At 38.4% G+C, this 21,050-nt stretch overlaps 1 protein-coding gene across 2 annotated transcripts in view; it reads right to left on the bottom strand.

Annotated features, from left to right (window-relative positions):
* Positions 1-1,012: 1,012 nt before the first annotated feature.
* SMURF2 (SMAD specific E3 ubiquitin protein ligase 2) overlaps positions 1,013-21,050 on the bottom strand; it is a 116,673-nt gene continuing 96,635 nt past the window's right edge. For both annotated transcript variants that reach the window (XM_055575502.1, XM_055575501.1), the window contains exons 11-19: positions 18,828-19,020; positions 17,444-17,547; positions 15,057-15,171; positions 13,136-13,314; positions 12,235-12,372; positions 8,960-9,080; positions 5,995-6,196; positions 4,726-4,801; positions 1,013-4,393 (exon numbers count right to left, since the gene is read on the bottom strand). In XM_055575502.1, coding sequence (XP_055431477.1) covers positions 4,294-4,393; positions 4,726-4,801; positions 5,995-6,196; positions 8,960-9,080; positions 12,235-12,372; positions 13,136-13,314; positions 15,057-15,171; positions 17,444-17,547; positions 18,828-19,020 — 1,228 coding nt within the window. In that variant the 3' untranslated portion in view covers positions 1,013-4,293. The remainder of the gene's footprint in view (positions 4,394-4,725; positions 4,802-5,994; positions 6,197-8,959; positions 9,081-12,234; positions 12,373-13,135; positions 13,315-15,056; positions 15,172-17,443; positions 17,548-18,827; positions 19,021-21,050) is intronic.

The raw sequence follows: 21,050 nt of genomic DNA, 5'->3' as shown, positions 1-21,050 counted from the left end.
GGTGCAGAGCTGGACACGTGGTAGGAGCGTGACAGGTGCTTGCTGAATGGACAGCGAGCCACGTTTAAGGTACATACCTTTTAATGAAATGTAACTTTAAAATCTGACTTGTCTAGTTTGCTAAGAATATTATTATGGGCCTTTAAGCCTTTTTCTGTGTAATTACCTCTGCTCCATTCCGCTGTGCATATCCTACCAAAAGCATTTGGGATATAAAGTACAAATAAATGCAGTGGGTGGTGCTGAGGTTAACCTTCATTGTAATAAAAAGACAAACCTTTCAGGTCACCACAGGGCAGGAAAACATCACGTATTACTCAAACTTTGAGGTAATTTATAGATGATACTACTACTAAAATCCTTAATGTACTAAAAAGTATATATAAATTTTAGATCATAACAAGTAAACTGGCAATATGAGGCAAAGCAAAAACAGATACATTTCAAAAGGATGTAAAAATGGACCCCGTGCCCACTCTAGGAACTTTCATACAGGACTGCTTCCACTGCACCACCACCCCCTCGCCCCGCCAAGACATGCCTCTCTGCGTGGCCGACTTACACAGACTATTGTGGATGAAAAAACATCCAGTTCTCTGTCTACCCATGTAGATAGCTAGACTTTAATTCAGTACGTTTATAGAACTGTGAATTACGACCCTTAAAGCCATGGCTCCTTGGGAAAATGTAACTGATTGCTGCTTTTCGAGGATTTTACTGCTCAACACCAAGGAAGCAAATGAGGCCCCGGTCGTAGCTCTGCCCTCCAGAGCCTGGAAAGCTGTTGCTGGCCACACTGACCACTAAGGCTGCGCCACCGCAGGAGAAAACGAGCAGCTTCCCTGCCAGACCTGACACAGAAGGGGTCCCGAGCCCTCAGGCTCTACCACATGACAAAGACATCAACTCAGGAAGGCCCATGAATCTTCTTAAACTTCACATTTTATGGTCTGTATGTAGTCGCTCTCGATAGAGCCAAAGTTCTTAAAAACAATGCATTATCAACTCAATATTCTTTAGAAACTTGGATGCTGTGACAGTGCAGACAGCATTCATTTATTGCTCAGCTTCGGCGTGGACACATACACGGTTACCTTTAAAACCATTTACACAGATGTTATTGATAAAGCTCATGTAACAACTGAGTGAAAATACAAAGAATATCAAAGCTAAAACACTCTGTAATAAATACACATACAATGAAAATGATAAAACTTTGTTTTTAAAGTCAGTTTGAGAGAAGAAGAATATTACAATAAGTGAACTAATTACATCTAGAAACAGAACAACTCAGCATTTGGTACAACCATCATTCTAACGTAAGTATATTAAATACCACAAATGGCAGCCATTGACTGCTGCAGCCTAAAGACAAGCAGGAGGAGCTGCTCTATCAAACTGTCAGGACGTCTGGAACAATCTCGGACTCCCATCGATACAGCCAGCTCAATGCACCGGAAGTTCAAGCCAACACTTAGTGTTATAAAATAAAGCAAATTACACTGTATTTAAAGGAAGGGAAACTTGTGCTCTGGACTGTAATTACAAGGGAAAAATAAAAGACTTGGTTAAAAATAAAACCCATTCAGGGCAACAAACTATGTGCAAAAACAAAATGTACACTATACACAGCGCTATTTAAAACTCTTTACACCAAAGAAGTAAGACCCTCTGAAACAAACTCACCTCTGTACTGCATATGAGCTCTACAAAGTAACCACTGTTCATCATTAAGCATTCATGATGCAGAGGCAATGTATGGAAACACGACATCGCGTATCTGGAATAACACAACTAGAGGAAGGATTAGAAAAAACCCAGCTAAGAGGGACATGTGGAAATAAATATTCACATTAAACATGAGGTGCAAGTCCAAGGTTCAATGATTCGTTAGGGGGTTTTGTTTGCTTAGCACCTGTTTAGAAGTAATCAGGTAACGTGACTTTGAAAATGAAATCTAAATCATGTTTTTATAAATTATGTTGGTGATACCATAGACTGTAAGGGAGGGGAGTTTGTTTCTTTTAAAGCTCTATTAAGTCATAAAGTTAAAAAGGCACTCAAAAAGCGATGGTATTTGCCTGCTCTATTTTGTACATTATTTTGAGAGTAGCATTTCATTATTACTTCATCTGTCAGTTACAGTTTCTCTGAAGTGTTCATCATGCACTCCCTTTTACTGAAAGATAATAGGCACAATTACACTGCGCAGTGCTTTAATATAAAAGATGGACCTGCAACCAATAAGGTATTATTGTGAAAGCTGAAAACTACTGATAATCAAACGGCATTTCAAGATGTTCTCCGGTACAACTAAGAATGCAGTAAGAAAACAAAGCAGGAAGAAACAGCTCAGCATAAGCGCATCTCCACTACACAGTTACGACTAAACCAGCTTGCGTGTGGCTGTCGAATCTGGCTGAATGAAATAAATATATAGAAGCTGCAGGAGTAGTTCTCAACTTTTTTTTAAGCAGCAAGTTTTCCACCTCTTGTATTCTACCCATCCCCCCACCCCTCCTAGTCTCTGAAACCTTACGTGAAATTCCTATATATATATATATATATAAAAGAAAAATCAGAGCTGTTCTGGGTAAAAGAGGATGGGGAGTTCGAGGCCTCTGTTCAAATACCAACTCGGCCTTTCTTCGCCCTCTCTTTGTCCCTCCTCTCTTAACCATGACTTCTGAGGCACCTCTGAGGAAGCCCTTGTCTCCAAGAACACAGGCTGAGACCAGTCCATCAAATCAAAGAACACAAAGGGCTGATTCACTTGATAATTAAGCTGCAAAATTTAAACAAAGCTTTCATCAAAATTTGCTATGCTTGATTTCACATCAATGTAAAAAACAGAATAGTGCAGATTTCTGACGGCTGAATTTAAAAAACCACTCATGACTTCAGATTTTTCCAGGCTCTCACTCCAGAATTCTGGTTGCCCTCTGGATCATGCAACATGCCACGCACCTTGAAAGCTGAGTCTGGATGTTTCAAAATCAAATGCTCATCTTCAACACCAAGGGAACCGAGATTCCCTTACCTCCAAAATTACTCTTCAGACTGACTGTATGAGAGTTAGAACCACTTTTTGGTTTTTGTTTTTAGTAATGACATCTCCTGCCCCACCACCCCCACTTCATTTTGTTAGGTAAAAGTTTTCTAAGCTTTGCTAAATAATCTTTCGAGCAGAGTTTTTCCTTTTTCATAATTTTAACTGATTAAGATATGAGCAGCTAAACAGAGATTCAGGATGGTTTACTTGATAGAAACTTACCATAATTATAATATGAATTAGGTGCACTTGTCATAGGAGACTTTGGTTTACAGAAATTGTGTGTGTGTGTGTGTGTATATATATATATATCAAAGATAAGCTGACCCAGTAACAGAATGAAAATCCCATCTCATCCATGTGATCTGAGTAGCTATAAAAATGCAGTATTTCCATTTAAGATGCAAAGTAAATCCAAAATACCTGATCATACTCATTCAAGATAAAAAATTAAGGTTTCTGTTTTAAAGTCTCTTAAATAACAGGGAGCCCCTGAATGCATCATTTTATTGTAGCAAATAAGCTACTAAGTTCAGACTAAATGGTTGCATTAGGAACTTGACAACCAAAATTATATAGCTGTATTCCAGAGAATTCGTGCTTGAAAAATATAAAAAAGACTCACTTAGGCTAGGTTGAAACATATAATGCTTCTAAAATATAATGCTTTGCTATAGAAAAATGCAATTAAACGTGTAAATGGCTTAATTTTTTTTTTAAAGATTCTTTTGTAGCCAATTGTTTACAAAGGTAGAATAATTCAAAATAATTTTATTTTATTTTATTTTTTACAAAGAGCAAGTACAGGAGCTGTTCAAAATCATGTATTCAAAATGAAATGTGACTTGTACCGACTGCTGAAGTTGTCTTGATGTTTGATAGACTTGAAATCTGTGAAGTGATTTGAATAGATTACCTTTTATAAAAATAGTAGTAGTCTTTAAGTGTAGAATACTGCCTAACTCTGGAAATGTAGGAAAAGTCAGCATTCTTTAGGTTCAAGATATTAATTTTAAATAGCAGCTGAATGTGGCCTCATGGCAAAGCACAAAGACCTCTTTTTTTCCTTGAAAAGGAATTTCAAAATTGTCCTTCCCCTCACAGTGTCCTAAAATGTTTTAAAGGGGGGGTTGGGGCGGGGGGGCGTTTTCCTGTATTTCAGCATTTCTTGAAACTCTGCTGAAAGGAGGCTGTCTGTCCCTCAGGCTATAAATAGAGTCCTGGGTAAATCCTTGAAGTTGTCATTCCACAGCAAATCCACACGTTTCTTCGATGGCTGTTAGCAGCTTTTCATATAACTTTTCATAGCTTTCATAGGGCGGAATGTCTATTCGATTGAAGCTGTAAATAAGCAAATCACAGTTCATTCAAAACAGGGCAACTGACTGCCACGTGTGTATTAGTTTACACTAAACTAATACAGCCATATCACTCTGTGTCACACAGAAAACTACAAGAGGCTACATTCCTCTCAAGTTGAGATTTACTTGAAAACCACCCAAAGGGATTTTCCTACCCATTTTTGGATAATCTTAATCCACTTAAAAGGAATGATAAGCAACTCTTTTAAGGGTCCATTCAGTAAAAAGAACAACAAATAAAATGTCAAATCTGTTTGAAACTTAACACCTATATACCTGGCATGAGGGGAAAAAGCTACTGAAGTAACTCACCAAGTGTGGGCTTTGGGCAGGTTGTTAGTGCAAGCATCGATCTGGTGTATGGTGAAAAGCCGTGGACCTGCGGCACCTGCAGAGGGAGCCAATGTGGGTCAGATCACTGTGGGCACATGTGTCAGTCTTCAAAATCTCAGAATAAAACTGGTACATAAACCATAGGGTCTAGGGCTAAGGGAGGACTGGTGACTCCATACAGCTGCCAAAAGGCCCAGGGAAAGAATCTGGGTTTTAAAAGCTGGAACCTGCCTTGGATAACAAGCTGATTCCTTGATCTGCTAGCCTTTCGATTTAAGAAAAAGTTCAGGATTGAAACCTTTTGCCAACTTCTATCTTCTATGGACAATCATTGTCCTAAAGGGGCTAATCTAAGATCCAGCACATACTCAAAAAGATGACAGCATAATGCAAATTTAGGTTTCACTCCTCAGACGTCGCACAGAGCAAAAGATCAGCAGTCTAGAGAATAAAGAGTTTGCAGAAATACAACTTCACTTCATGCATCTGGGCAGTCTGCTGGTAACGAGTTCTCCACATAGGGAATGCAGACATGACTCAAGTCTGTTTTCCCCCACGGAATTCAGACACACAGACTGTACGCAGCTCTGTGGAGTCATGTACCAGTCTTGCTTCCTACACCCTCAGTCACCAGCAGCAGCAGCAGTTTTAAAAATGAAGAGCTTCAGAGGTAAAGGAACACTGCCACCCAGTGAAGCACCACGATCACTAGCAATATCCCAACTCATCCCCCACCTGAACAGCTCTTCCATGGAAAACAATTCTTAAAAATGGAATATGGCTGTGAGATGGTCTGATGCCATGCATTAACTACAAGTGCTCTGATCAGACAAATGGCTTCCACCACTCATGCTGCCTCTATTAAAAGATTAAAAAAGCAGAGGGGAGAGGCCTCCCAAGTGGGTAAACGCTTGCCAGGCTGAGATGTGAACATGTAAGCAGACAGGCTTCCCTAGAGGAATGGGCAGCAGCATTTTAAAGCAAGGTGTCCAGAAAGGCAGAGCATCGGCACACACGCCCCTGACATGCGGCACTCACTACAACCACAGAGAACCCAGCGGGAAAGGCTCTTGGGAGGGAACAAAGGAAGGAGAAGAAGGTATCAAGACACGAGAGTTACAGATAAGAACCAGAGTGAAAAGAGAATCTGTTTATAAGCACGTGTGTACACCATCTGCATACACCAAATACTAACCCCCTGCCCCTGACGACGAGATGCCAGATCGTCTGTGCCTCCCTCTCTCCTACCTTGTAAAGCCTTGAAGCCCTGCAGAGGCACTCGGGATGAGCCGGTCACAAACTGAAGCAACCGTGCTCGTCGCTCTTCATCAAAGAACTCCACAGCCTTCCAGAACCACTTGACAACATTGCTGTCTGGAGTACAGTGTTTTAACCGGGTGTTTACCTTCCAGTCATTAACATCTATCTTTCCAAGTCCACAAATAATGAGCTGTTAAAATATTGCACAAATAATGAGCCAATGGAAACCCAAGTCAGGCCAAAAATTCCTTAAAATGGAACTTTAGATTTGCCGTGTTCGCTTTCAAATGGTGTCCTTAATCGAGGGTAGATGTCAGAACCGTCTGGAAAGTTTTTCAGAACATACACACTAGGTTCTATGCTCATATTTTAATTCTGTGAATCTGGGGTGAATTAGGATCTGTATTTTTTAAAAACTCCATGAGTACCTACACACTACAGGTTCCCTACCCAGGATCTGAGAACCACAGTGATGGACATGACAAGATGAGAAGTTCCATCATCTCACAGTAGAATTCTAAAAAAAATGTTAATGAAACTAGATTCAGAGTAAATACAGTTTACATATGCCTTCCTTAAGACCTGTATCTACTATTCCAATTTCAACATTTATTAGCTTTGGAATTCTGGGCAGTTCAGCTCACTTCCCTGGGCCACAGTTTCCTCTGCGGTAATAAGGCAGTCATATCTGTTCATTATATCCTGTGAAAGCAGCCAACAGTGCGTGGGCATTCAAGAAACTGTGCTGAGTAAGTGGCACCGTCTGCTTAAAGCGGGACCAAATACGTGAGTGCGCTACTACAGAGCTCCACCTGGCATTCTGATGCAGGCTCAGTGCAAATGATGTATCAAAATCACTTTGATACTATTAATACTCACACCTCCTTAGGGTCCAAGACAGTCATCTTACTAACCTGTGAATAACACTGACTTATGATAGTGTGTAGTACAGAACATAATTCAACCTGCAAATTCCACAGTTTATAATTAATTATAATAACCCAGTATAACACTAAAATAAATTATATATATATATATATTTCTTAAGAAAAGCTTAATTTCATTAGCAGTAGAAATTATATAATAAACCCTAACATTATTGAATGAAATCTGCAACAAAGCTTCTACAGGGTTCTGAAAAATACTGAATCACAGCTACATGAACAGGTAAGTGGTTATCCAAATAGAATTACAGAAGTACTTATAATAGTGAAGATACCTCTCAAAATTCCTTTCTTCAGAGGAGTGGTAACTTTAAGGCCAAATTCCTTATTTATTATATGAACAGAAAAAAATGCACCATATTTCAACTTTATTGTCATTCCTGCTGTGTTTTATTCCTTCTCCTACTTCCTTCTGGTCATTTCACTATTGAATAGTTCAATCACGAAAAGAATGGGGATGGTATTGAGTCAAACCAATCTTTTTAGGTTTGTCTAACAGATTGTTAACAGATTTAGTTAGAAAGGACACTGAAGTTAATTAATAAAATCATGTTTTAAATTATGTATAGACTTCCAATATTTCTGCTATCTCTAGGCACTAATTAAATTTTGGGACCTCAGGTAGAATAAAATCTCATTACTTTTCAAATCAGTTCAGTAGCAATTCAGATGTATTTGTTAAAGGTCTTAATTATAAAACCAAACCTAAGGTGCTTTAAGGACTACCTTTAAAATAAAACAATGGTTCAGTTCAGTTCAGTTCAGTCGCTCAGTTGTGTCTGACTCTGCGACCCCATGAATCGCAGCACGCCAGGCCTCCCTGTCCATCACCAACTCCCGGAGTTCACTCAGACTCACGTCCATCGAGTCAGTGATGCCATCCAGCCATCTCATCCTCTGTCGTCCCCTTCTCCTCCTGCCCCCAATCCCTCCCAGCATCAGAGTCTTTTTCAATGAGTCAGCTCTTTGCATGAGGTGGCCAAAGTACTGTAGTTTCAGCTTCAGCATCATTCCCTCCAAAGAAATCCCAGGGCTGATCTGCTTCAGAATGGACTGGTTGGATCTCCTTGCAGTCCAAGGGACTCTCAAGAGTCTTCTCCAACACCACAGTTCAAAAGCATCAATTCTTTGGCGCTCAGCCTTCTTCACAGTCCAACTCTCACATCCATACATGACCACAGGAAAAACCATAGCCTTGACTAGACGGACCTTTGTTGGCAAAGTAATGTCTCTGCTTTTGAATATGCTATCTAGGTTGGTCATAACTTTCCTTCCAAGGAGTAAGTGTCTTAATTTCATGGCTGCAGTCACCATCTGCAGTGATTTTGGACTGGTTATTTAAGTCTGTATTAGTAACAAAAATTTCCAAAGAGACTGAAGATGTTTAGATAGTGTGGAAGGTCGCTCTGTCATGTCCAATTCTTTGCAACCCCATGGACTGTAGTCCATGGAATTCTCCAGGCTAGAATACTGGAGTGGTTAGGCTTTCCCTTCTCCAGGGGATCTTCCCAACCCAGGGATTGAACCTAGGTCTCCTGCATTGCAGGCAGGTTCTTGTTTAGATAGAGACGATCCTAAATGTTTCCTCTAGGTTTTTGTCTATCAAATGCTTTCTTGTAAAGCTTAACGTAAATCCAATTGGGTCTAGGTTTTTATTCCAAATAAACTGCAATATGGTGGAGACCAATTGATAAAGTTTCACTTAACTAAATCAAGAGCCATTTAATTAAAGAATAGGAAATAACACTGTAAGAATATACACAAAATACACAAAACCTGTTAAAAGAAAGAATGGATAATATAGAAAAATAAAGGATAGTCACAATATAAAAGACTACTTGCAGAATTTCCAAAACATGAAAGGCTTTTCCTGTGAGTTAGAATTCTCACAGCAACACACAGAAAAACTTCAAAAGCACCAGAAATACAACTCCTCTAAAACTAAGTAACAGAAACTTCTCAATCTTGCTTTGTTATACTAGATGATGTCATGACATTCATACACTGACCTCTAACTCCTTCTCATCAAATGTCTTCAGCAGATGCTGTGGAATTACTTCATTAAATCCCTTCTGCAGGGCCAGGAATTGCGCCTCAATGCCTCGTAAAAATCTCCAGTTCACGTAAAGCCTGAAAACATTGGGCACGGGTTTTGTATGATCAAATATATTCAGATTTGGTAATTACTATGAATCTCTAGTACATTAGTAACACTGCACTTTACAAGTGTGTAGCGTTAAGAATTTAGTCTAAAATCTAAAAGGATCTCAGATTACTGAAGGTAGATGGATCCTCAGCAGTGAGGCAGTTCAGTATAAATTATAAGCAGTATAAATTAAAAAGCAGTAACCTTCCACTAACAAAAGCAGCATCGCTACAGCAACTTTTCACTTCAGAAAAACTCCTATTAAACTGGAAGTTGGCTAGAGAGCAGATGGGTCTGAAGTTAAAATCTAAATGAAACGATTTTCTCAGCTTCTAGCATGCATGCCAATAACCAGAAAAAAGAGCCCATTCAACCGAAAATGACTTTTTCTGATTTCACTTGAAAATACGATCTGAACATGCCGGGTGTTTTCTTTATATTTTGTGGGTTGTATATGGGGGAAGGGGAGGTGAAGAGAATCCCCATATCCAAAATGAGAAGAAACAGTAAAAGCCACCGCTGCTGCTGCTGCGTCGCTTCAGTCGTGTCTGACTCTGTGCGACCCCACAGACGGCAGCCACCAGGCTCCCCTGTCCCTGGGATTCTCCAGGCAAGGACACTGGAGTGGGTTGCCACTTCCTTCTCCAAAAACCACTAGCAAGCACTTTTTGACTACTTGTTTTTCCCTTAGGCTTTAAAAGCCCTGGAAGATGTAATTTTAGCAACAAAAAGTACACAAAACTACATCTCATGTGTAGCTCTACTTACGTCTTTGTTTGGACTTACACTTTCTATATGAATTGCCCCTTTTTTTTTTTAAAATCTATCTTCCCAGGAAAACTTACCTCACAAACCTCAGAACTACTCACACTCCCAATTTGTCAGTATCTCCTTTCCCAAACTTGGGAGAAATAATTCTCTAAGAAATAAGTTACTTAATATTAACTGTATCCCTTGGGGTACCTCATTTTTGTTTAAGGGCACATCAAAACTGCATACCTGTAAAAAGTTTTTCTTTGTAATTTTTAAAATTTCAAAACTATCTGGTAAGGGATAATCACTGGTAGTCGTGTCAGACTCTTTTGCCACCCGCAGGACTGCAGCCCACCAGGTTCCTCTGTACATGAGATTCCCCAGGCTTCCTTCTCCAGGGGATCTTCCTGACCCAGAGATTGAACCCATGTCTCCTGCACTGCAGGTAGATTCTTTACCACTGAGCCATCTGGGAAGCCCCAAGAAATAGTTACTGTGTGCTGTAAACATGACTGAATCCTGGAAAGTGAGCAGTCTACTCCAGATCCTGGAAGTTGACACACTACTGAACCTCGGAAATTCCCATTCACTCTTCTTTTATTATTTTAGTTTTTAATTGTTTTGTGTGTGTGTGTATGTGTGGGTGTGTGTGTGTGGGTGTGGGTGTGGGTGTTTTTGGGGGGTGGGGGCCACACTGCTTGACATGTGTAATCTTAGTTCCCCATCCAGAGATCAAACTTCAAACCCATGCCCCCTGCCGTGGAAGCATGGAGTTCTAACCACTGGACCATGGGGAAGTCCCTCATTAAGTTACAAATGTAATATGTTTGTTATTAAAAGAAAAATCGTAGTTAAAAAAACAAACATTAAATGTGGAGACAGAGTAAAACCCGCAAGTCCACTCTCTACCCTCTTTCGTCTCTACTTCCAGGCCTATCACTTCCACTCCCCCACCCTAGGCAACATTTTATTGGGTGAGTGGTCTTCCTGAACATCTTCGTATGAGAATAAAACAATACAGACTTTGTTCCAAGACATGCTTTTTAAGTGACAGCTTACGCAGAATCTCTTTTTTAAATAGCCACACAATATTCTGTTTAATATATCTCATCATCCTCTTCTACAAACATTTTGCAGTTTTCAGTTTTTTTTTAAAGTAATATTTAAACAGCCCTATATTTCCTTAATTACAAATGTGTTTCCAAACAATAGATTCCTAAGAATGGAGCTGCATATGCATTTTCATTTTGGCAGCTGTTTTCAAATTGGTCTCCAACAAAGCTCTACCAGTGTTCACAGGCTATGAGACTGATGGGCCTCATCTGTAAACCAAAACATTTCAGCCAGTAAGACCTGAGGACATATTCTGTGCAAAAAAGTACAGCAAGCACACTTCTGTGTACATATGGTGAAGTTCAAACTCCTAAATTTGATTATCATAGTTAAATGCTTAGAAAAACTTTACATACCATGAGCCAAATGATCTCACTCAATACTTCTAGATTCCTCAATCAACAGGTGATTTTGTAAAACGTGAACATTTTCTTGATTTTTTTAATAAGAAATATAGTACTTCTTATATATCTATATTTCTTTAATAAACATTTCTATTTATATATATCACTATATTTCTATTTTCATAAATTATATTTCTATTGAAAACATGTATTTCTTATATAAACACACATCTGTATTTATAAATAGGATTAAGTCCTAGTAATATAGCACAAAAGTGCTTCTGCACAGCTAGCTGTGGGAGCTACACTACATATGACATGGCAAACCGTGTTTCCTGAAATCAGTGCCTTTGTACAGCCCCTCTTTCAACTGAATCTGGGCTGGTATGCGACTCGCTTTAACCAAGAGAATACAGCAGAGGTGATGTTGGCCAGTTCCAGGCTTAGGCCTTTAAAAGATCCCACAACTCCTCCTCCTGTGCTCTGGGAAACCAGCCACCCGATAAGAAGTCTGGCTACTGTGCTGAAGAGAGAGGCCTCTGGCACCACATGGGATAACCAAGGAGCCCAGCCAACAGTGAGAACCAGGTGCCAGATGGTGACCCAGCGTCCAGTCCAGCCAGCCCCCAGCCAGCCAAGCCACCCTAGGTGAAGCATCAGACATGTGAGTGAAGCGGCCACCTTAACATTTCCGCCCCAGCTGACACCACGCAGAGGAGCAGTGTGCTATCCCTATTGTCCTCGATCCAAAGAACTGACCCACGGGGCCATGAGAAATAATAAAATGGTGGTTGTTTTTAAGCCACTTAATTCTGCAGAAGCCCATTCTGTGGCAGTAAGTAACACTGCCTAAGCATCACTGTTTTTCTGTACCACCATTCTAGAAGATTAAAACAAGTCTCAGGCTTAAGAAGATACAAGTGTTTACCTGACATATTCTTTTTTATTTTCTTCAGTAACAGGGATGCTCTTGCCATTTGGTTTAAGTTCATGCTGAATGATTTCACCATAGGCATTATGTTCAACACAGAAGGTGTGGTCCAAAACACCTGTGGTATCATTCTCGCTAGAAAGGAAGAAAGGGAAAGACACGTGACTAGAAAATCTAAAATTCAGATCTCGGAGATAGAGTAATCGTGAGACACATGAAACTAAGGTAGTTTTACGACATGACCAACACAGGAACATCTGACCCTGTGTTCTTTTTACTAGTTCTTATGCCACCGTTCCTCCTAGTTGGGGGGCAGAAAAGCCAAAGAGCTTTAACCTTCATAAACCCTGGGAACATTTTATTGAATAATGAGGAAGCCCTGGAAAGCTGGGACTTACACAGGGAAACCTCAGTTCTGTTTGGCTTTCAGGTAAGTTTTACCGGAATCTCGGTAATCCAAGTGACCAACACCTGAGGAGCCCCACTGAGAAAGCTACTTGTGTACCTGGTAAAAACAAGCATGGCCAGTGTATCTTCACAAACAAATGACCTCCCAACAAACAGAACTGACTCTTACAAATACACTTTTTAAAGTATGGTTTCAGCAGTCATCATTTGAGCAGAAACATCTTATTCACACATGAAAAATGGAAACAGAACCTGTATCATGTTGAGGAAATCATTAAGTGCTTTTAAATACAGTATACTACATTTTCCCCTTTTAAAGTAATAACACTTTTGCTAAAGTTTAGGAATTTGGAAAATACACAAAAGCAGTAGAAAGAGGAAAAGTCTCATATGGTCCCATCATGTTTTATATTTCAAAAAAAAGTACATCCATTTTGAAACATGTATCTTTTAAGAGCTCAGATTCTAATGAACAAGACTCAATACATACAGTATCCACACTAAACTGTTATGAAGATCTGGATCCACTAACTCCATGTCATCCAAAGTAATGGACTTCCCAAGCAACTGTTTATAGAACGGCAACGTGAAACCACCATCAATATAATGTCCATGAAACACAGCCATTCCCATTATTCGTCCAACAAAGTGGAAGTATGATAAATGTTCCTAAAATTGAAAAGAGTTTATATAAATATTCAAGGTAGATACTATCTAGGGAATTTTTAATATAAATTAAATATGTAAGCAACAGTAATTTTTTAAATAATAAGTATCAACTTATACTCCAATTTATAACTATTTAAGTGGATAGGTTATCATATCAAAGCTCAATACTCATTAGGGAGAGTTTCTATAGGGCACACTTGAGATACTACACTTTGCTATAAAATATTACACCAGAGTCAATGCCTCTCGCAAAGAAAGGGCAGTCACTCTGTAAAATTTATCCTCAGAAATTGAGTCTAGTCCCTCTAGCAGCCTCACTAAATCTCCTGCAGATCCTGTTCTCTCTCCTCCCATCTCCTGCTGAGCTCCTTATAACCATGGCTCTGTCATGCGGAAAAGCTTTCAGTTCTCTACCTCCCTGTTCTCTTGACCTAACCAGAAACTGAACTTCAAAACATCACAGATTTAAGAGCACAGACTTCATGTCTAACTTGGACTAGAGTCCTGATTCTACCAGTTACTAGCTATGTATACTTGGGCAAACTGCTTAACCTCTGTAGAAATAATTTTCCATTATCTGGAAAAATGAGGGTAATAACAGTATCTAAAAAGGGTCTCTGTGGGTAGTAACATGAGGTGATGAAGCCCAAGGCATTGGACCTGGCATATGGTAAATGCTCAACAAACGTGAGCTATCATTACTACGGTGAATGAGCTGGTCAAGCAGAATCTTCACCTAAAAATCTTCCCTTTAGGAAGAATACCCAGCAAGGAACCTACTATGCCTACCATGTTTAGACAGGTTTGGTGTTCCATGATATATTGTTTTATTACTGTTGGTATTTGTATTTTAAACTTCCTTTACTTCTCTGTTTAACCATCCCTAAGCTCACCTTTAAGCCTCCCTTTTATTTTACAAATGGCACTTTTCTTTTAAAAAAGCAGTACCTGTTCACTACAAAATATTTAGAAAATACAGACAAGGAAAAAAAGCCCCTAGTCTTAACACTGAGATAACCACTGTAAGTGTTACAGTGCGGATCTTTTCAATGTTCTCACATATATGTATGTTTACCAAAGTTGCATCATTCTATTTTTTTATCTTCTTTTCACCTAATATATTATAAATACTATCTTTACATAGCATTATCCATTATCCCACAACATCATTTTAGGGGCTGTATAATATACCCTTGTATGGAAAGATAATAGAAATACTATAAAACCAACAAATTAGTAACAGCTGCTAACACTTGTTGAGTACTTAATAATATGTAATAGGGTTAATCACATATAGCACTGTGCAGGGTCTCATTTAACAGTCACAACCCTTCTCTCAGGTTCAAATTATATTTTATCATTGAGGCTTAAGTCAATGAAAGTCACAAAGCTAGTTGGTAATGGGACCAGGATATGTTCTCATGTCTAATTCCAGAGTCTAAGCTCTTAACCACGTCATTCTGCTTCACATCATAATTTAATCAACCCCTCTTATGGACCGCAATGTTATTTCCAGTTGGGGCTACTATAAACAGTGATGCAGAAAACCTCCGTGGGCCCAACTGATGCATACACTCATAATCATTTATCTAAGAAAAATTTTTAAAAGAGGACTTGCTAAGTCCAAGGATGTAACTTCAACAAAGACAGCAAACCTATGTCATAAACTACACAGACATTTAAAGATGAAAAAACATTGTAGGTCGTAAGTTAGTTCACATCATTATAACCACCAATCATACCGGATTAACTGCAGAATCAGGATTGATCTGCAATGTATAGATATCATCTCTTGAATACTGGAAGAGGCCATAATAAGGATTCAGCATTTCATGTGACAAGAGATATAACCACTCCCTAAAATACAAGATATGCCAAAAGAATTTTTTGTTAATAAATATACTTTTACTAATATATGCTATTAATTAATGTTAGCAAAGAAGTTTTTAATACAACAAAATGAAGCACTAACTAGTCATGTAAGATCACTTTAGAAAAGTATACCAATGCATGGAGCTCAGCCCCACGCCCTGTGACAACCTAGAGGGGGCGACACAGTAGGGGATGGGAGGGAGGCTCATGAGCAGATAGTGCACCATGGTTGATTTCTGCTGCTGTATGGCAGAAACCAACAACACGGTGAAGCAATCATCCTCCAGTTAAAAATAAAAAATTTAGTTGAAAAAAAAAGAACCAAGCCCCAAAGTAAATGAAAACTCTTGTTTTATTATATTGAACTCATGTCTCGCTCAATTTTGGGTAATTTTATGACATTTTAACATCAGTGAATGTAATAATAATATCCAGAAGTACCATCAGATGCTGCAGCCCAGTGGTCTGTTACTTTCAACTGCTAAACAAATTTGTGATCCATAATAAATATAAAGTGAAGGGAAGAATACGGTTTTATTTCAACACCTCCATGTGGTCCCATCCATACCACCCTGATCCTCTCCAATCCTGGCAGTTTTATACTAGTTTATACAATATATAACATGCATACATAACTAATTCATGTATTATTGTTGGTATGGTTTTAGTAAGAAAATTTCATTATCCATTTCCACTATCTGTTCTGTGTAAACCCTAGAATAACCATGATAAACACGTAAGTGGTGAGCAACTACAAGGCCTTTGGTGTAAGTGGGACTAAAAGCGCAGGCCAGCACTTTCTGGGGATGTTTCATCCCACTTTTTGGTTTCAAGCATACATCAGTGTTTTTAAAACCTATAATAAACAGTTCTATCACCTTAAACTTATTAAATCATTTACATTTTTCAAAGTATGAAAGACCACTTTTTGTCTTGGTGAGACAGAAATAAAATCACTAGTCTAGAACTTAAGGTGACGTCCGAGTCTCAACTCCTGTCATTCCTCAGCTGGGAAAGGTGTGTAAATGATATACTGTGATATTATGGATTAAACAGGTGAATAATATAATTTTAAGAAATGCAGTGAAACACTATTAAAATAGTTAAAGGAAAACATTTCAAAGTTCTATCATCTGATGGAGTCTAAATCAAATCATTATGCTTAATACTTGAAAAGTCTAGAAATTAAAAAGTGAGATTTACAATAAGCAACCTTCACACCTAATATATCTTGTATATTTTTTTATGCATATATGTGTTTTTTAAAGGCTTCTCTGGTGGTTCAGTGGTAAAGAATCTGGCTGCCAAGCAGGAGACAGGTTCAATCCCTGGGTTGGGAGGATCCTCTGGAGAAGGAAATGGCAACCCACTCCAGTATTCTTGTCCGGGAAATCCCCATGGACAGAGCAGCCTGGCGGGCTACAGGCCACGGGGTTGCAAAGAGTCGGACACAACTGAGCATGAGTGCACAGTGATCAATTCTAAAAAGCCAAACTAAAGAAGCTATCCATTTGCAAGTAAAAGGGCCACAGAAAAAGTTTACAGGTGAAAACAAGTAATGCCAAATAGCAATTATGGGACCTGGTAGAAACACAAATTTAATTTAGGCTGGATTTAGATTAGGGGAGGCAGAATTATCATGATGGTCCTTAAAATGTTTTAACAAAGAAGCTATACTGTTTCTGCTGCATTTATATATAGTGAATTCTCACACCTGGAAAAAAATACTTGATGTATGAACACAGCAGAAACATCATATTGAATGTACTGAAATATTCTATGGAGAATTTATGATATACACACATACTTCCAGACACAAACATCCTTTAACAAGGTTAAAAAGCATGGCAATGGAAGCAAAGGGAAACAGTTTTCAGTTTAGAATACACGTCATTAAAATCTCAAGATTGTTCCTGACAATGTAAAGCAGAGGGAAGAGCATGTACTGAAGGAGAGAAACAGACAAAGTATCAGGCCTGTAGGCCCTACCAACAGTCCACACAGGATTGCAGCTAGTTTTCAGAGAAAGCCTCATTGAAGACATGATCCATTAGGGAGTTCACAAGCACTTTACTGGCAGCAGTGCTAAACTAAATAGCTTCATTACGAACACATCCGCTAGGGTATCCTCCGTACTGCAAACATTAGGTACCATTATGTTAGAGACTAAATACCAATGAGAGGGTTATACCACAGAGAGGATCTGATTTGCAAATATAAGCATCTATATGCCATTTACCGACGAGTATGTCTTTACCTGGCAACCCCTCCGTAGTCAAGGCCTTCTTCTCCACGAAATTTTATCATTAATCGCTTCCAGAGATCTTTTGGTCTCATTTTCATGACTTGTCGATATGATTCCTGAAAAAAATGTTTAACATACTATTATTACTAGGTGTTTTTAACCCTTGTTTAAACTCTCCTTTCCATTCCACCTACGAAACATATGTTTATTTAAATAAGGTGGAATGTGTTGAACAATCAAATCAATGGATCAACTCCAAGTGTTTGGAACCTCATGGAACTTAAAACAGATATAGTTTAATACTACTGAAATCAATTCCTTTGATAAACATTATATTAAAAACCTACTAAATGCAAGACTCCATATTCAAGTCCCATGAACTATAGCAATGATACCACTCATACTAAAAAACACTATCTGCCAGAAGTACCACATTTTTTAAAGGTAGTTGACCTAATCCAGGTGACAGATTCCAGCAGGAAGTAAAGGTAAGAAACAGAAAGTTTCGAAGAACGTAAGTAACTGTTAATGTGCTCCTCACTACACTGACAACTTTACATTATTTTAACACTACAGAGGACTGAGTACTAACAAGGTCAGAACTGTTCTGAGAGAAAAAAGTTCATCCTTTGGGAAAAGGATTATGAAGTCCTCAAACATCTCTTGCCCTGGAATCCGCTAATACATGGGAAAGTCCTGCCTTGGACCTCTTGCCACTTATTATGTAAGAACATTGAAGCTGCTATTAGAGCTATAAAATCCAGAGATAAAAGGACATACCAGAAAGGAAGATTTTCAATAAATTAAGGAAGCAGTCCAACAGTAATTAGACAAAACGATTTTCTGATCTACGAGTCCCTTACCTTTTGGAAGAATTAGAAAATAAGGGATGGATAATATCTGTGGTCTTTTAAAATTCATGAACAAATCAGTATCTGCAATGCAGGGACCAAGCTGCACCCATTAGAACCTCTCACACTTCATCCCATCCAAGTGTTTATCTTATATATTAAATCTCTCCAATACTACTGCCTTTACTCCCCACAAGTAAGAAGAGAAATTAATGAAAATTCTCCCATTTTAAAGAGATTAAAGTGGAAGTCGCTCAGTCGTGTCTGACTCTTTGCGACCCCATGGATTGTAGCCTGCCAGGCTCCTCTGTCCATGGAATTCTCCAAACAAGAATACTGGAGTAGGTAACCATTGCCTTCTCCAGGGGATCTTCCCTACACAGGGATCAAACCCAGGTCCTCCCACATTGCAGGTGGATTCTTTACCGTCTGAGCTACCAGGGAAGCCCTTAAAGAGATTGAGTCCCCCCAGTATATACTTGGAAAACAAGTTCATCACTGGAATTTATATTTTCTCTATTTTAAAATCAGACTTGTATGTTTACCTCAAAAATCTCTTCTCTGGAAACCTCAATGCGGCAATGGCCAGCCTGAGGCTGTTGCTGAGAAAGTTCCTGCCGCAGAATCTTTAGCTTCTGAACTAGGTCTCGCTTGTACCGTGGGACTGTCAGACACTCCGTGTCATCAGGGCACAACGACACCACCTGCTGTTGCTGGTCTTTCAATTGGTTCTGCCGACTAAAAGTAAACAAATATTAGTAAAAATCTTTTTTAAAGACTTCAATTATACATTTAAAATAGCACTGCATGCTAAACCAAGTCTATCTATATTATTTCGAGGCCTTGTTTTAGTCTTAGCTTGACATTTCTAACAATAAACTGGCTCCAAAGTTTATTTCTTAGAATTTATGGAAGTGGACAATGAGAGTTTTATCCAAAAAGCTTTATACAGCTGCTGAAAGCAACTTTCTCAAGTACTGTTTCCATTTTCCTCCACTCAGTTTACCAGCTCTCACTTCAAAATTCAGGCATATGCCAAATCCTGTGCCTGTTATCTGAGTCTGTCTCTCTGAAAGAGACAAACAGTTGGACTGGCAGTTTGGCAGGACCCCTTCTCCTATGCACACTACAGTCTAGACCACAGGAATGTGGGAAGTCACAGAGAAATGAGCACTTTACAAACAAGTCTAAATGCTTTATAAAGTGACGATTTTTCTTTTCTTTCCTTCCTTTTTTTTTTTTGCGGGGGGGGGGGGGGGGGGGCCATGCAGAGTGGCATGCAGGACTTTAGTTCCTTGACCAGGGATCAAATCTGTGTCCCCTGCAGTAGAAGCATGGAGTCTTAACCACTGGACCACAAAGGAGGTCCTTACTTTTATTTTTACTGTGGTAAAAAAACACATAAACTTTACCATTTTAACCATTTTTAAGTATTATAGTCACTGGCATCAAATACATTCACATTGTCTCTTATGCTACAGTGACCTCTAACTGCATATATGGTTTACCACAAATACACAGAAACAAACTCCCAAGTGCAGCAGAAACATAATTTTCAGAAGGCACATTGCCTAGAGATATATCTATTCTCCTGACAAAAATACTGTAAGCTGCATCTAAGAATTTTTTTAAAGAATCTTATAATGCATGAGTTAATTTCAGTAAACTGTCAGGAAATAAAACGTCAGGTAATTCACTATTAATGTCTATGCAAATGCTAAATGATTCAGTTGGAATCTAATTTCACACACAACAGACAAGAGTACAATCTTCTAACCTAAAAGTAAAGGACAATGGTAGCTATAAGAAAATAAAAATAACTTTCAGTTCTCTAACAAATCACTCAAACTTACTTTACATATAATGATTCAACAGGGAAAGGCCCAAATTTATACCTAGAACACATAACGATCCAAAAAAATGCAGCTTTGATGAAAATGACAAATCATTTATTCTCATAAGCATTGTAATAAAGGTGTTTTTTGTATACACATGCATATATAAATCAAAACAGAATATATTAAAAATACTCTTTAAACAATGGTATTAATCCTATCCCCAAAAAAGAACTTGGGTATACGAAGTTAAATATATATAAAGCTTTAATTCAAAGTGGGTCAGAGACTTCAATGTAAAACCTAAAGACAAAAGTCTTAGGTGCCAAAGCACAATCCATAGAAAAACAAATGGATAAAATGAACATCATTTAAATTTCAAAGAACCTTTACACTCTTCAAAAGACACTGTTAAAAAGATGAAGAGACAAGTCACGGTCTAGGAGAAAATCTTTCTAAAACTTACAGCTGACATAAAACGTGTATTTCAACCATCTAAAGAATTCTCAAAACTCAAAAAACTCAGTTTTTTTTTTTAAAAGGAGGCAAAAAATTTCACCAAAGAAGATATACAAATGGAAATAAGCCCATGAAAAGATGTTCAACATCATTAGTTACTAAAGAAAAGCAAATTAAAACTTAATGAGAATTCTGTAAAGCAATTATCCTTCAATAAAAAATAAAAAAAACTTAATGAGATACCACTTCACATCTATTAGAATGTCTAAAATTAAGATTAATCATACCAAGTGTTAGCAAGAGCAGCTACAACTCTCACACACTGCTAGTGGGAATGTCAAATGGCACAAGCACTTCAGAAAGCAATCTGGCAGTCTCTTCAAAAGTTAAACACAAATCCGTCATATGATGCAGCCTAGGTGTTTATTTATCAAACAGAAGTGAGAGTGTATGTCCACAGAAAGACTTACACAT

The sequence above is a fragment of the Bubalus kerabau genome, chromosome 4, assembly GCF_029407905.1.
Source record: "Bubalus kerabau isolate K-KA32 ecotype Philippines breed swamp buffalo chromosome 4, PCC_UOA_SB_1v2, whole genome shotgun sequence".
NCBI lineage: Eukaryota > Metazoa > Chordata > Mammalia > Artiodactyla > Bovidae > Bubalus > Bubalus kerabau.
The sequence above is the reverse complement of the archived record's forward strand: the minus strand, read 5'-3'. Positions and strand labels throughout refer to the sequence as shown.